Raw genomic sequence first — 18231 nt, 5'->3', positions numbered from 1 at the left:
ATTCTGGACACCATGCAAACTCATTCTACCATCATCGATCAGGTAACGCTATCACAACGAAATTAAAATAAACACGTAAAAACATTTTAACTTTAATCCACATATTACATCGATAATTTACGCTTGAATCTAATTACGTTCCCGCCTAAAACTTCACCATGAATAAAATCCACATGGATACATTAAATGGCGTTGTATTGCAAACTCCATTCACATAATTCGTCCAAAATCCATTAAATCTACCATTCAACCAACTTTTATTCCAAAACTCTCGATGACACTTGATTCACCTCTCAAAAGGGATTACCTCTTAAACAAATTAACACAATTAATAAATATGATATATCAAACGGATATTTCGGAGAAAACAATCTCGAATACACATAACATAGGAAAATGAACACGTAACGTATTTGAGAAAACGCAATGAAGATTGTGTGCACAATTGCACGCGCGAGCGGAGCACGGTGGCGTTGGAGTTAGGGGAAAGGTGCTATAGAGGTCCCCTCTAGTGAGATTGGGCCCCGTTCTGGTCTCTCTCACACACTCTCTCGCGACGTCGAAGGTTTCCTTCGCACCGGTTCGTGCCGTGGCGGTCCGGCTCGGCTCGTGCACATACGCCATGGTCTCTCGTATCGAATCGGGCCAGCTTCGTGTTGCCCAGCTGGATCTGTACACCCATTTGTCGGCCTCCAACTCGTCGTCGTCGTCGACGTTCGCCGCGGCCCATTCGTACCCACAGGAGATCCGTTCTCGATCGCTCTGTCGTCTCGGCTGTGAAACGTGCAGCGTGTCTCGGTGATCTGATGTAACCCTTCTCTTTCTTTCTAGCTATCTCCCTCTCTTTTTCTTTCTTCCTTACTCAGGCTCTCACTCTCGCGTAGTCACTCCTTCTCTTTCCCTGCCGTGAAACCGCATCGGCCGTGTGTATATCGCCTCGATTACACCAGAACGGTTGAGCGTCGCCGAGCGGTCCCAACGTCTGGATCCGTGAAGCGCACTTGCTCGTCGTCGTCCTCGTCGTCTTCGATGCTCCGGCAGTGTTCTCTTACGCGCCGATTCCTCTGCCGATCGCGCTGCTAATTAAACCTGGTGAGCTCACTGGACAGACACCGTTGCGATCTACTTGATTCGTTCGCGGTGAAACGATCGACGATCGAGAGTTTCTCGATCACAATCCTTGGTGCGTGGAATTATCCTGTTTATTGGATCTGGATTCGTTCACCCGGACGAGAAATATAATATTTATACAAGACCATCGATGATCTTCTGATTGAAGCAGCATTTAAGAGATCTTCTGGATGGTTTAGCGGATTTTAGATAGAAGTCACGGTGTATTTTGTGGTTCGCTGGTGTCGTGCTTATTTTTCGTGAACAAGATTCGTGACCCTCCGATGCTGAGCGCACAGTATTCGAGGCTCGTTTGTGTGCACGAGCCGAGTTTAAGTCTGGTTAACGTGGAAGGTGGAACTGAGAGAGGTTAAGTGGTTCAGAGGATGAAGATCAAACAGTGGTCGTTAGAAATTGAAAGCTTCTCGAAGAAGAAAAGCTCGGACGTTTGTGACGGGGAAAACAGACATTTCGTTCTCGGCGATCGGCGCGAGATTCCGTTCGGCGCTTTCGTGTGCGAGCAATTAATCGATTAATCGTCCTCTTGGTACGAAAGAGATAGTCGGTTTTCTTGACGAAACTGGTTTAAGTGGTTCGCATTAGCATCTTTAATATGCTACTGTTACGGAATACAATTCCGCGTCGAGTAAGTGGACGAGATTAATGTTTCCATTGGTGCCGAGCTGTTCGTCGAGCAAATCAAAGCGTTCACGGTGTCCTTTCTTATGAACTGATAAAAGCGATACGTGTGCACTTACGACCGAATAAGATAAAAGTACGAAGTACGAAGACAATAGAAAGAAAAGATATTCATACTTTGGTGTGCGTCGTCGCTTGTTGACCATCTCACGGCTGTCGATGTTTTCGAATCTCGATTCGGTATGATCGATTAACAGAGCAGCCAAAAATTGGTTCTTACTATAAAGAAAAAAGAAAAAAATGGTTGAGTGAAAGTGCTTTCGGATAGTAGCCGTGTGTCGTTGCATTCTGTGCGTTTAATTCCAAGTGCACTCGTGATTAATTAAGAACGGAGGAAAGCGATCTCGCGCGCTCGAAGAATCGTGAAGAATGCCTTCAGGTTGATATTTATACGTATGATACTTACACCTATACAAGTGTGCGTGCGTGCGTGTGCGTGTGTGCGCGTGTGTGGTGTATGTCGATCTCTATGCAAAAAACCGATTCGTGATCTGCTAATCTAGTCACATTGACTTTAAGATTACCTCTCTGAAACTAGTGGTCCGAAACGAGGACAGAGACATTTCGTTTGCCGATATGAAGATCTGTATATCGTTCGCAATCTGCGGAACGAACAAACTCGTAAACACAATATTATGATAATATTATCTCGCAACGATAAGGCTCCCACGAACGTAAGCGAATACTCGAATCTGTCTTGGCCAATTTGACCGTGTAAAAGATTTTCGATAAATGTTCTTCAACCGTAGCTGTGCATGATCCGGTTGAGTCTTTTCGATCGGTTCGATTCGAGGCTGAAATCGGTTTAGAAACAGCCGGTTCGATCGAACTCAGAAATGAACGACCAAACAGAAGTAGAACATCGAGATTTGTGGAACATTTATTATGCTACGTTACTCTCCAGTAATGTATGGGATCGAACAACGTCGATTTAACGATTGTTTGGGAACAACGAGTTTAACAGCGAAGAAAATTTTCATCTTGAAGTGTAATGCATCGAAATTGTGTTTGGTGGAAAGCCGTTGATGATAATTTCTCGTGCACGAAACATCACCTGGTTTGAGGAAGTGCTTGTTATGGATATCTGCGTGGCGATCAAACGGGAATACTTTCTCGAGCAGAATTACGTGGATGGCATCCAAGGAAGCGTTTTCGAACCCTTGCAGGAGTGAGTATATATGTTGTTTCGCACAAAATTCCTTATTGAGAATTATTAAAGATAAATATTTCTATCTGGTATCTTGAACTTTTGTGTACATTACTGGTATTAATAACTTGTCAGACTCGCTGGTATTTTTATATCGTGAAAAGTATTTCAGAACAAAGTCAAGGCAGGTTAAAGAGGAAAATCTCCTTGCAATGCATATCATCTTTCACGATAATTTGTTAACCGATATGATAAATGTTAATATTGTAGATTTCTATTGTACAAAAAGTCTCTACAATTTGAATATTAAAAGAAAATATTGAAGAATTGTAAGTAAATATTGAAGTAAGGAAACAGCTTTTCTTATACGTATTTTTAATTGCGTGTAGAATCTTATTCTAGTTGTTTTTACCTAAACTTATCTGTTTATTATCTTAATTTTTTAGATTATTGAAGAACTTTGTTCTTTTTATAAGGTTAAAAAATCAATAATCATTTATTGGAAATAAAAAAGAGGTATCTGTAAGTTTAATATTTCATGAAGAAGTTAAAAATTGAAATTAGTAGCAATAGTACTTGACTGTAAATTTATATGTTCCAAAAGGAAATTGATTTTTAAATGGCACTTTTTATTTACTAAAATTGTCAGAAAATGAAATCTCCTTATAGCTGCAATTTTTTAAATTATACATCGAAGAGAATAAATAACTAGTTCGAACCTTTCAAAATCCGCTTATAGAACTTCGCTTATGTTATTGTCAAACTTCCTACCACAGCATTGATAACTTGCAATTTGTGACTTGTAAAACTTTGCTAATGATATTACTTCAACCGTACAAGATCTTCCAAGTAACTTATATTTAATGATCAGTAAGGATTTCCTAACAAATGACATATAAAATGGCAATTTGATGTCGCCCACATGACACGGTTAAAACTACAACGCTTACTTTTCTATTCTTAGAAACATCTCAATTAAAACAAATCACCTGCTAGAGTTACTCCCGTAAAGTGCAATCCGATCGCGATACATCTTCCCCCGAAGCCAAACGTTAATCAAGAGCTTGATCGTTTCTCGATGGATTCTCAACAGGAGCGTACTGTGTATTTCGGATAATTCCGCTACACAAAATAAAATGTGTATTATCCAATCTCTCCATACCTATCGAAACATCTAAGCAAAATATATCCACCTGTTAAAATCTCCCCTGCTGGTGTGTAGCGGGATCATGGAGCGTATCCTTTCGTGGAACGGAGCTCAGCTACGATAACCACATGAGAAAGTATTACAATGGAGCACGTTGGGCCGCTATTTATGAATATAATGTTCGATCGCCCTGCGCGGCTCTGCGAACCGTTGTTCGAGCGGGGAAAAATCGCGATTTTTGCTTGATCGGTGAAAGTTGAAGTTTGCTGGTAATCTCGACAATGCCGGAAGCCCTAAGTTTACTCCTCGTCGCGGTCGTTTCTCGATGGGCGAGGAAAGAAGAAGTCGGAAGGTATTGTGCACGGAGGATGCGTGTGTACTGTGTGCAGTCTTCGTTTCTCGTGTCTCTCTAACGTCGTGGCCCATTACGTTGCATCAAGACGACCAACCGAAACAGCCACGTTTTTTCTCCTCATTTCATAGAGGATCATCTTGGAGACGATAAATCGCGCGAAAGTCGAGGACGAATCTTGATCCCCGTAACGATAAAAGAAACCGGAGGGGACGAGGGAGTTGAACGGGAATCGTTTCTGATGTTCGTCTTTTTTCACCTACTATTATTTTAATTTCAATGGTAATTAAAGAGAAGCATCGCCGCACGCGATGTAATGATTATCCTCCAGATGTGTTGTTATATAGAGCTGAGGTTACTGATTATGAAATGAAATGAATATTTGACTTGGATGTAATAAAGAGTGACAAATTGATCTGAGCTTAATGTTTGCACAGTGATGTTAAGAGGCAAGGTAAAAGTTATGGTGCAATATGTACTGGTTGCAATGTTTGGACAATGTATATGTTATACAAATTCATTATTCTGTAAGAGTTAACAAATTTTTTTAAATTTATCTTTTCATAAATGATATTTAACGTTAAGGAGGGGAGAGTATATTCGCATTGACTTTTAATAGAAGCCTTTAATACGATAGGAGTTCTTCGAAGCTAAATTACTCGATGCTAAAATTATCTTATTTTTCGATTTGTACGATTTAATTCGTCGAAACTCACATGTAGCACTTGCTTCGACTTCCGTGCAGTATAAGCGCAAATAAGATCAAATTCCTTTGCTCTTATATGTACATTATTTTTCGCTGTTGGCTTAACGAATGCCACAAGTCGTATTTTTCGATGATTGCGTTCACTGTTGCGTCATCAAGCGAGGAATTCCATATGGCAGACCAAGCAATCGATTTTGGCAGCTGTATTAAGACAGGTGCGAAAATATTCGTACAAGATTTTTCATATTAGCATGGGTACTATGTTTCATAATTATCAATTATTACAATTTTATATTCTCTACAATTTAACATATGCAAAATGTTGGAAAGATAAGGAAGGGGGAGTGTATCCTCTACGAATTTCGATATTCGTAGATAATTGATAATTTTATTATGGTACTGAAAATAATAATAATGATCCGCTATTATATCAAATTAATGCGTTGATCATTATCATGATATCCTGCTTAACCGTGCGTGAAGAATCAATTTACCAAGTTCAGCTTATGTGATCATTTTTGTCTCTTCTATTTTTTCAAAAACATAACCTTCGATAATCCACCAATTACGAGTACTTAACTAGTTACGCGGTATCAAATTTATTTACCCGACGATAATTCTAATTTCCTTTAATTACTCGTTCAGCTTCGTTATATCTTGAACGAACTATATACATATATTACGATTTTAAGTTTCCGTACGGTACGATAATTATTAGGAGGATGCGGGAATACAGTTGCATGTCGAAATAAGATAACATAATTCCATGAGGTTCTTTGATACGATTATGTATTAATTAGCTTTTGGTTACGTAGAAATATTTAAAGCGGAATATTTCGTACATCTTCATGAAAAGAGTTAATTCTTACATTTTTATGAAATTTTTGTATTGAGTTCTTCGCAAAAATGCTTCTTACAATTATTTTCTAGAAGTGTTTGTGTTTCATTATATCATTGAGACAAAGAGTTTCTGAGAATAAAATCATGTTCCACAAGTAGAGCATGTAGTGTAGCTTATAAAGAGCAATATTATAAATAGCTTTGCAAGAAACCTGTGGCAACTACTGTAAAAGAAGATGAAACATTCACAGAACTTCAACAATCATTCAACAACAACCACTCAATAATCTTGAAATTTCTACGTTTTTACAAAACAAGATGTATAATATTCTGACATTCCAACATTCTCAGAAAATAGTGATAGTATATCTTTGACCGTGCAGTATATCTTTAGCATAGTACATAGTATATCTTTAATACTGCTACAGTCTCCGAATCTTTAAGTTTCAATCTTGCTTTTGTTTCATCAAACAAAACGATATTTTAATATTTTAAAAGAATTTCAGTATAAAATTGAAACGCATCATATACAGTATATGTAAATAACGATTCTTTCATACGTGCTCGAAAACTAAGAAATTCTTTATCAATAGAAACACACAGTTGGATCAAAAGTGACGTGAATCGAGCAAAATCAAATACCACTCACTAAATCCTTTATTCTTTAGTCACTCTTTCAAGCAGACTAGTAGATGAAAAGATCGAAGCTCTTGGAGGGCCAGTAAACACGAAAGATCCACAATATCCGGCGTCCCCTCCACGAAGGTATGCGGAGGGATGTTCCTGGTCGCGGATTCACTGGCTCTCCAAAAGACACGACGTATAAATACCACCTCGTTTCGGTTTCCTCTCTCCTCACAGTCCCGTTCTCCCTCTCTCTTCTGCCTGGTAGCACGGAGTCTATTTAGATAATCTTCCGCTTAGCGGGAGCGGCACTCGGTGCGGTAAGGGAGCCTCTTCTTCGCGGAGGCTTTCACCAAGGTGGCATCATATTCCTGATCCGCGAACCGGGCGCGTTTCTTCGATCCTCTCTACTCGTCTACATTGCTCTCGTCTCTCTTCGTCGTTTTTGTTGTCTCGGTGGCCAGTGTTCGATAGAGGTTTTTGGCGAACGCCACGCCCGTGTCCAACGAACCCTGCTTGTCGTGCCTCTGTGACTCGTAAACGCCTTCGATGACGTGACCTTGAGTTCTACAGATCTCGAGGACTTCGCCAGGTCACCGGTACGATATCAAGATCTACGTCAAGACCAGGGATCCTCTGTTGACTGGTCGCGAGACGTTCCTCCCATCCTATTTCGTCTCGTCGCCACGACATGCGGCTGTCTTGATTAATCGGTAAGCGAACCAGTCCGCTTTCGACGATTCGTGGCCTCGTCGATGCGTGGGTGATCGCCCCGATGGCGCTTTAATGATAGACCCCGTGATCTCTCGATCAGATTCTTTGTTTGCATTGTGTAGAGGTTTTTGTTCTCATTCGAAGAGAATGTAGGTGGGTCTTGCTATTTGCGGCGCGCGCCTTTAACCCTTTAACTGTTTAGCGCATCTGGCAGATGATTATGTAGATATAGGCCCGCCTGTGTATTCTTAAAATGTAGGATGTTTGCTGAACGGGAGTTAGACTCGTGCGAAGCGTGTTATACGCGGTTCTCGAAGCAGTTTGGTATTTTTAATGATGCGTGTGCAGGTTCATTGTTTTAAAAGGGTCTTCTGGCTTTGTTGGAATGCTTTCTTGTGTCAATGAAGGCTGTATGATTTTTACTTTACCGTGATTACTCTTATGTTTTATCGTGATTATCTAAGTAATTTTTGGGGAAAAAGTTGAAGATTTATTATTGTAAAATAATATCTGGCTTTTCTTAAGATTTCTTCTTTGTACTATAAATATCTTATTACATCTCTGTTTTATATATATTTATTTACAATTGGTAATAAATGAAATCGCATTAATCACATTATATATTTTTCTCTCATAATTAAAATATACACAGGATTCTATTATCTACAGAAAAAAGCGTTATGCTTCCTTATTCAAATAATCAAGGAAACGATAACATCCCTGATGTTAGCAACTTACGAACAAAAAGGCGGCATGAGGAAGAATTTTCTTAGGGGGCTTTTAATTTATTGGCGATAAACGGCATTGAACGAGTTTCTGAGAGAAACTGGCGATAACGATCGATCGAATGAGGGAAAGGCACGCGAGATGCTTTATCTCGCGTGTATTCATTGTTTATCATTGAGTACAATTGCCTGGCTACGTGTGCAGTCGTGCGATCGCGCAGATGTTCAAGACAATTAAAAGTGATTGACGCGACTCTGCCCGATTCTCGAATCGTCGCGACAAATTAGGGCCGTATAGAGACTGAGCATAGGGGCGAACGATGAACGTGTTCTCGTGTTAAGAGGTTCAAACGTGTATTCTATCTTTAGCAACGTTTCCCCGAAAAGAGAGTCTCAACAGAAAGAGAAAGAGAGTACAAAAGGGTTTGCGTTCTTCGATAGAGCAATACAAAATCGTTTGATCGTTTCTCTGAAAAGTCCCATCTGGAAAACCGTAACAGACAATTATTATAGTACAATATTCATTTAATCGAGCGTATATATTCCTACAATGGGTCACGTACACATCTTCTTATTGTTTATTATATTCGATGAATTAATTTTTGTTTCTTTCATGTAAGAAGGTTTGGGATTTATGTTCTTTCGTGCGATTTTAAGTAAAGAACAAAAATAAAAAAAAATATCGTGATAAAGCGACGGGTGCATCTCAGCGAGTTGCAGCAGCTTATCGTTTCGCAAATAAACCCAACGACGCTTTCTGCCACATTGCGATGACAAAGCAACGTGCATGTTTATCGGTTGTTTGCACCGAGACGCGTTGCGTCTCTCGTGCAAATAACATCGCCGGAACGGAATGCGGTTGCCTCTTTTTCTTCAACGCTTTCCTTATTCGTATCGTAGCTTCATGTGCCAAGAAAGACTTTTGGTCTTCTCCAAAAGATCGTGGATTAAAATTAGCCACGAAAGTATCTCCGCTTCGACGAAGACGACGTGGCGATTCCTTTTTTTTTTCTTATGAAATCTGACGAATGAAAATAGAAGCTTCGTCTTCGTCGAGAAGAGCTCGATTAACGATAGTGTTCGTAGAAAAGCTGGCCGTCGACAGTGTTCTTTCTCCCGTGTGTTTGACCCTGTACGGATTTTTGCTTATTATACTCGGAATTCTGACGCCGCATTGCGTTGCATTTCTTTTTTCACAGTGAATGTTCTTTGTGACCAACGCGACAAAATACGAGTTTGCACCCTCATCGATATTTACGTCACGTTCGTTGTATTTCGAATTCTTCGTATATTTTCCGCGTGCCATGGCACTTTGCTGTACGTGAAACCACTCTCTTCCTTCGATCGGTTGAATCATCCAAATCCGGCGTTTGGATTCCGGACGAAAATCATGGCGGGCAAGGTGCCAATAAATGACTGTACTAAGAGTGCCACCTGCGTGCGAGATGCTTTACTCGATATCGAATCTATTTCACGTATTTTTCAACCATTTAGTCAAATAGTTTTACGATATTTATTTTATGAGGACGTTGTCCAGATTATCCTATAATATCGCTTTATAGTATTTTTATGGAATCATGCTTCCGGAAAACAGGTCTATTAGGGATTATTAATGTATTTTATTGACAGGATGTTAGATAGGAAAAAGAAGAATGTCGTCTTATCGGTAATTTATAATTTATTTTATATGATATACAATTTAAGTAGATATTAAAGTAAAGTATAATATTGAGGGCTTAATTTTACTAGCTCTTTACTTCTATCATCCTCCATTGTCAAATACCCTAATGTGTGAACACTGTACTGAAGAAACAAGTACTTTTTTCTGTTACAAATAGTATTATTATATGTATTACTACGTGTATTAGAACATAAACATTAAGGGCTGGTGTAAACGAGCGAGTTTTTGACTCTGCGTTATCCCTGTGTCATATGTCTTTCTTTGTTTCCCCAGTTAGAACCGACAATGACAGATATATGACGCAGCGTGAACGCAGCGTCAAAAAGTCGCTCTCTGAACGGGACCTAAGTGAAAATAATGAGAATGTATCTTCTCATCACGAAAATTTATGTAGTTCAACGGCTAAAAAATATGATATCTCTAGATAATAAAAAAAGCGGGCAAGTTTCTTGTTCTTTACATGAATAAATGAAATGTAATATCAAGAAGGTGGGTGTTCTATTATCTGAACATTTTCGTCTTCCTGTTATATAGTTCCGATAGGGGAAACTTTATTGTATTACGACAGTGAAGTGAGGTACGTAGGTGGAACGGATTTGTGAATTAGAAGGAAAGCCATGAGTTCCCGGCTCAAGACACTGGTGTACAAGATATTCGAAATACTACGCCGCGATGTCGCGTTCCGAATTTAATTAATACGCGGCTGCCGCGATACCAATGCCACGTGCTGACATAAACCAAGATGAAAACTTGGAATAAGGTGGGAGCGCGTGAGCGTCGCGGAATTCGAGAATATTGCGGGTGCTGTGGGTTCGAGGAACGAAAAGAAAGTGAAAGAAAACGCCCTCGGGTATTCTGCCGCGCACCAGGCGTCTTTGGTTTCCTCGTCTTCTTTTTATTCACCTCAACGCGACCCTGGCACAAGTTCAATTCGTTCCGGCCAATTGGACTCGGGGCTGTGTAAAAGAGCCGCTTTCCGTGGACCAATCGACCATTTTCTTGAGAGGAATGCATCAGTTCGTTCGCGGCTTCGTAATCAGAGGCTAGTAATGAAATTTGCATTTTCCACGTTAGGATTCTTGCGAAAGCTTCCAGTCGGGTGAATATCATTCGTCTCTTTCCTTTTGTTTTCATTTTTTTTTTTTTTTTTTTTTGTACCTTGTCAGCTCGATTTATTAGCGGAGATTAATTTAGATCATCGTTGTTGAGTGATGCCGTTAGTGATGGGATCAATTATACTGTAAGTTGGTTCGAACCTAATTGCAAAGTCTAATATTTATCGCCTCAGAAGTTCGCTGAAAAGAAACAATATATTTAAATAGATTTGAACTAATTCAGAAATTATATTGGTTAACTTCATAAATTGGAAAGTAAAGAAAAGTGTTGAATATTACAATTTTTAGAGAATTTCCTTGGAGAGATGACCTTTATTTATGTTACTTGCTTGTAATAAATGAACTTTTGGAAATTAACAATTTGTTTATTCAACAAGTTCAATATTAATTACGTATCCATAAAACGAAGTTGGGAAACGTACAAAAAGTGGAGTTGATTAGTTTGGCTTCTAAGAGACTCAAATAAGAGCATATTTTTAAAGAAATGCTTCGAAAAAAGATACATCTTTTAGCAAATATACAAACATAATTGAATAAGAATCCAATTGAAATATTCTTTCTATACAAAATGATTTGAACAATGTTAGTAATCGAAACATTGGGAGATTGGAATATTCCTGGCACCATTCGCTAGAAAATTGACTCATTTTGGGCGAAAATTGACTCTTTCGATCTGGTGAATCGACTTTCGCCTAACAATAATGCATATCATTGATCATGAACTTTATCGGGATTCGGTCGAATCGAGTTCAACATCCGTTATCGGGAACAGTGGTGGCTCGTGGTTCGGCGAAATAACTCACTCCGGGAATTGAATGTCACTCGATCACTGCTATCTGACAGAAAACACATTAGATGAAAATCGAATAGGCTGGCTAGGATTTACGGTGCATCGAAATAATATTTCTCGTTAATCCCAACCTGTTCCACGGCCGTTCATAAATTCTGCAATGCCGCGTCCAACCTCGATGGTAATTTGCATACGCGAAAAAGAATGGCCATTTTTGTAGTACAAATAATGCAAGAGAAAATGATTTTTATCGTCTCATAAATCCAACCAGCTGCGTTCAACGAAACACGCGATCTGCGTGATAGAATAAAGCCAGCGGAACGACGCGATCACCGTTGCCTTTCGCGATAATAAAAGCTCGTAATTCAACTTTTGAGAAACAATGTCTCTCGTTGCTTTATACAATAGCTTACAAAAGTAGATATACGAATGCTTATATAGACATTTCTTTATGAATATATTATGTGTGTTATACGAAACTTTCCGAAATTTCATTAGAATTGTAAAGAGGCACAACTGTCATTATTATACGTACTGATAAAATTAAAGATGAATATAAAAATGTATATAACTTCTATATACATTTTCGGAATGGTTCCAAGACCAATATAATCACGAGTCATATGTCATTAAAGTGTTAATGAAATATAAAAAAATGTTTTATATATTTTATACAATTCATATAATATATTCATAAAACTTTTCTACGTGTTCGAATACTTTCATAAAACATTGTACGTAAATAAACTCGATCTTCTTAACAGTATAGGATTTACTCAGCAGTATATGATTTATATAATCCCTATTATTATTATTTGGAGATGGATGATGGACTCTTAATGCTTCTTTAGACCTGAGAAGACGTACGAACCACTTCAATTTCCGATATAGTTAGCCTTCAGCATTCGGAAATAGAAAAGACATACACAGGTATTTATAAATGCTCAATATTTGCAATCATAAAATCTCTGTTACTGTTTAGATGAAAGCCAGCTTTGCAATGATAGTGTAGTCGTCAATACATATGGTATAATTCGAAGATTACAAGAGAAACATATGATAGTTCATTTTTATTAGTTTCTTGACTTTTATATAACTTCATGACTAAGAAGAAGTATTTTAATATAAAATACTTAAAGAAGGATAGATATAACTTCATAAATTTAAAGATGTAAGCATTTTAGGAATAAATGATGATTGTAGAAATAAATCCATGATGATTGTAAGAATCGAATAACATTACTTTAATTGTTCTGTTAATTGAACTTAATTATTGTGTTTTCCACATCAAAAATTCTAGTAATAGAGATAAACGAAATTTTTGCACTATTATTTTCGTTCGTGATTCTTGTACACGATTGTTCACGAATTCCATGAATAAATTTGAATCCAAATGACATTAAAGTAAATAATGCAACACTCGAATCGTTTGAAATAGTAGGCATCTGGGATTTTCAATTTATTCGTTGATTGCTCGTTCATCGACGAGCGCACTGCGATTATCAACAGCAATTTCCGGTCTCTAGATTTATTCGTTCAAATCACAGTGGTTGCTTCACTGAATAAAACGATGAATTCATGGTGGATAGTTTACGCGAGATCACACATTTGTAGTTATAGATGCGCAAATTTGTGCCAAATTTCTATCACTATTACTACAGATCTATAAGGTTTGTTTTCTATCACAAAGTGTTAAACGAAGAATAAAGAATACAGATATCTTTCGTTGTTGGACTTTTTACAGTTAAATGGCGCTTCCATATTTAGCAAAGTTTAAATGCTTTCCTTTTCTGTTCAGAAATCGTCTGTGACACCTAAATCGGATGTAACGGTGTGATGACGTCAATTTCCGATTGACAGTAATCATATACAATATGGCGAAACGTAGATAAACTATATAATTCTTGGCCTTATACGACAAATTCTTCTCTTATGAATGGGCAATTATATTCCTAATTCAACACATAACCTTTACTATGCAAATTATTATTATACGTGACATATGAGTATAAACGTAGAAAGCATATATTTCTAAAATTGTATTTTCTACTCAGAGATATCCAATACATTCTTATAAAATTTTATTTACATGAATGGTATGATCAATATCATGAGGAAAACTGGTACAATTGATGCTGCACATTTATTACATCACAAATAAATAATCCACATTTAATCATCCATGAGTATATGAAATATTACATATGTACATCACTTAGTTTGATATAATATGTACTGCCACAAAATTTTATTTTTGCTTAAAGAATCAGAAATTGTATGTGTATTATCAAATTAAGTCTTTGCGTGTTAAACAATTGATGCGAAATAAATTAGAAGAAAATGTATATCTAAAAACTGCTATTTCATCAGTCTGAACGGTTTCTATAAATTTTTCATAACAGAAACAAATCTAATTGAACTACCATGATTATGCGAACTCACGCGTCTATGTTACGCACGCACGCACGCACGCACTCACGCACCACAATCGCTTCTTGAATTCTTGCGAACGTTTGCGCATTCCCCGATAGCTGTGGAGAACGATTTTATTTATTTACGACGCGTTGCCGTTACTGAATGAAATTCTCGTCGATTCCCGAGAAAGTTTCATTAAAGTTACTCGAAGACGTATTGCGTACGCGCGCCGTGAAAGCTTCGGAATAGTTCTGTAAATCAACGTAATCTGTGAGAAAAGAAACGTTTACGAGGTTTGATTTGTGAACAAAGTGAACGTTAAGTCACGATATTATCGACATTGCTCGTGTTCTGTTCTATCATGGTTAATTTATGATAGTGGAGCCTGAAGAGTATAAGTTGCCGAAGTACTTCATATATTCACCAAACTATAGTCTATGTACTGTACATTGAAAAGGTTAAAGATGAAGAGTGGTTCGTGAGATTGATAATTGTAGTAAACAGATCCTGAAGTTATCATTACATTGAGATATATAATTTCTTGAAAATCTTGAAAAATTGTGTCATGTGACATAAAATATATGAGAGTAAGTATTTACGTACTTTTATCATCAGTGCATAGTTCATTTTTTTTATTAAATTGAATTGATTAAACATTTCAATCCGTCAAAGAACTCACGATAAATCTTTTTGGTATAATAACGATAAGGATAAGTTTTGTATGGTGCTTTTAAAAGAATTATTTGTGCCTTTAGTTCATTTTCTATACTAAGGAAATATCAAACTTTTAAAGGAACATCAAGCTTTTATAACATTTCACTACCTATTTTATTGTAACCTTTTTCGCAAACTAATTATTCGCAGAAGAGATATTAAAAAATACATTAATGACATACTGACAACTAAAGTACAATATTTATAGCAAGAAAACCAAAGTGAATGATATATGAAAAAATATGCAATGAAATTTTTTATTCGCATATTGTACGATAAATTATTCAAATCTCAAAAGCTCGCCGTTTTAAAACTATAAAATTTTCAGGAAAATTACAAATCCAGATAATTCTAATGTTAAAAAAAGAAAAAAATAAAAATGGAAAGGAGAAAGAAAAATACACATCGCACGTCAAGCGTTGCCACGAAATTTATGCTCGCTTCCTGTCGAATCAGACGGTAAAACCGTGATGGCGTATTTACTCAAAACACAATTTAAGTTTACTTTACGTCATAACGCGGCCGGTGAGTTCATAAACCACGATGGAAAAGCACCATAATAAGATCATTGCCAGCACAAACTCACTATTAAAATAACGGAGACCTTGGTTGTTAACGGAAGAGACGAAGAAGGGACTATTAAATACATAATACGTTTAATGGATTTTTACCGAAGAATGTAACGTAATTTGCCTTGTATTTCTGTGCAGGGTGAAGGGAGGATGAAGAATGCCCCGCGTCGGTGGAGACGGCGGTGGCGGGCCGGAGAAGGCAGGAGGAAGTGGTTTCGGAGGATGGCTTGGGGGTGCAGCAAGAGCCATGACAGGGGGAAGTGTCGGCGGTGGTTACGTGGTTTTAGGTGGTACCAGATACGGTCTCAGACTTTCTCAGGTAAGAGACTTGGATAGAGCCAGATAACAAGAAATACATCGATAATATGAACGTCAGTATTGAACAAAATGATCAAAAAATACGACAGTCGCACGTAAACAAGAATGAAATTAATTTTGTTGTATAAAATTGACGAGATTATTCTTGTAATATCGAATACGTGGATGTTTCATAATTTAGTTTCAAATGAAATAACAATTCTCGAAGTTTTTAATGAACTTGCCAATAAGTATTCATAAGTGTCCTCATATTATACTTATGGACGAGAGTGAATCGTCCTGTATGATGAAATAGTTCTGTTCTAGTAAAACTTGATGTGTTTGAAATGTTCCTCGTTCGTCGAAAGGAACTTATTCAAAATTTCTCTACATTTATATATAGGTTTCTTTATGTTTTTGTATTATAGCAATTTTTATGTTCTTTATTGTACACTCTTTCGTCGTTGAGGATTCGTTTAAAATTCTATTTATCTAAACGCGTGAAAGCTATTCTTTGTTAGATGGACACAAAAAGCAGTCGGTATCACTTCAGAAAATATAAAATATTGGTTAAATGATATCTTTCGTTTGAATCCGTAATAATTCGCTTGCTTATTATTATACTCTTCAATTTGACACTATTCTTTTTACCAATAGAGCAAGCTACAGAATGTATACACAAAAAGAATCACGTCAACGACAAACCTTGTGCTATTATAATTACAGAAAGAGTTACGCAATAACTTTTTGTATCTCTATCAAAGCAACTAAATGCATTCTCACACAATGTATGACGCGAAGTCTATTACCATTGACAACATTTAAAAAGAGCATATTACATTATAAGAGTACTTATGTACAACAGTTCCTTTATTACGAGTCGCATTCCTCGTATCCAAATACGGTTCAAAAAGACTGTACTGTCGTTGTGTACTGTACTAAAGTGCGTCAACGAGATGTCGGAATGGGGAAGGGGGGGTATGAAGTTTTTGAAATTTCACGGTGGTGTTGCCAGCGAAATTTTATTGGTTATGCGGAATGAAGAGCCGCGAGACCGACGCAGCGTCCAGCCAAATAAGAATCCAAACTCCGTTGGCTGTCGTGACGACCTTCGACGGATTCGCGACAGAGAAGAGACGTTTTCGCGGTGAGCAAAATGAAGATGTCGGAAATTCTAAATATAGAGTCGATCGCGTAAATAGAATGCCGCCAGTCAGTGACTCGTACCGATTTCGAGCCATCTCTCTTTTTATTCCTTCTTTCTTCCTCTTCCTATTTTTCACCGATGCCCGTCCTCGTCCGGTCGGAATAATATCCACGTTGACATCATACGCACACGTAGCGGCGACGTGAAAATCTCGTGCGAAACGTACCGCGGCCGAGCCCGCGAACACTTTGCCAAGTCCTTCAATTGTGAATCTTCACCAACAAATCACCATGAATACGTCGCGTCGGCCGATCGGGAGCCGATGATCTGACTCTCGTGTTCCGATTTTAGACGCCTCGTGAACGCCTTTCTCAATCTCAACCCTATTTAGTCTTTCCACATGGTGGCCTTTCAAGATTTGTTTTTTTCCTTAGTCTGAATTTTTATAAATTAAATTTTTATAAATTTTTTATACATTAATATTTGGACACCATGGTGCTCGAAAGATTATTATTCTATATATATTTATGATAGTGTTATTGAATTAAATGTTGATGCAACAAGTTACAGTAATTTTATATAAAGAAACATGTATATGTTATGTATATATTTACAATCTGTAAATAATGTAATATTTAATCATAGTACATTTACTTTGTAATTTCAAATTTCAAAATTATTTGGTTTATTCATTTAGCTTATTTCAAAAACTACGTGTATTAAATAAATACCACATATATTTCTACTGACTACAATAAGTACATATATATATTTTAAAATAGATATACTATAATATTACACAATAAATACCTACATATCCCTATTAGTATCAGAATATAATCCTTTGAATCGCATAGTAAATCGTAAACTTTAGTAACATTATATCATCATTCAACGAATTTTAAATACCAGGAACTCGAGATAAACTCGTTTCATTAGACGTCTCAGGTAACTTAAGCAAAATTAAATTCTTCAAGTACCTGAAACACTTGAATTTAAATTCGTACTTAACCTAAATAAATATATCGAATCCCCGAAAGATCAGCTTATTCAAGTAGAAAAGATTTCTTTAAGCTACTCGATATATTCAAATAATCTTCTCTATTCGAATACACGATTACTGTGTAAATATAGGTCTCTTATAGTGTTATTGCAACACGAAGCATAGGTATTTCTTTATCTTTTTCTTTTTAGCATTTCCTCGTGGTATCTCGTTCTCAGCCGCGCAACGTAAAACGTCAGAATAAAGATCGAAGCAGACATTTCGAAACGTATCTCACTATCTCAGGAGAATTTCCAGAAAGGAGATTAGATGGTTCTACTTTCCAGCATATTCCCCGTACACCGTGTTGCATACAAGAGTCAGAGATCTATTTCAGAGGAGTTTATCTCCGGCTCGTTCGTGGGAAGAAACAACGTCACCTTGCCTCGATGCC

General features: G+C 37.3%; 1 protein-coding gene and 1 long non-coding RNA gene across 10 annotated transcripts in view; one reads left to right on the top strand and one right to left on the bottom strand.

Annotated features, from left to right (window-relative positions):
- Positions 1-1811: 1811 nt before the first annotated feature.
- Positions 1812-6840, bottom strand: LOC126919819 (uncharacterized). The gene is made up of 2 exons (XR_007711774.1): positions 6651-6840; positions 1812-2028 (listed from the first exon to the last, which is right to left on the bottom strand). It is a non-coding gene; the product is annotated as an uncharacterized LOC126919819 (long non-coding RNA).
- LOC126919810 (rho guanine nucleotide exchange factor 17) overlaps positions 2022-18231 on the top strand; it is a 69763-nt gene continuing 53553 nt past the window's right edge. For 8 of the 9 annotated variants that reach the window (XM_050729408.1, XM_050729413.1, XM_050729412.1 and 5 more), the window contains exons 1-2: positions 2022-2977; positions 15490-15670. In XM_050729408.1, coding sequence (XP_050585365.1) covers positions 15509-15670 — 162 coding nt within the window. In that variant the 5' untranslated portion in view covers positions 2022-2977; positions 15490-15508. Of the gene's footprint in view, positions 2978-7187; positions 7339-15489; positions 15671-18231 lie in introns of those variants that run through there. The other variant, XM_050729406.1, reaches the window with a different exon arrangement.

This window comes from Bombus affinis, chromosome 8, assembly GCF_024516045.1.
Source record: "Bombus affinis isolate iyBomAffi1 chromosome 8, iyBomAffi1.2, whole genome shotgun sequence".
NCBI classification, from domain to species: Eukaryota; Metazoa; Arthropoda; class Insecta; order Hymenoptera; family Apidae; genus Bombus; species Bombus affinis.
Note: the sequence above shows the minus strand (reverse complement) of the source record. Positions and strands in the feature narration are given on the sequence as shown.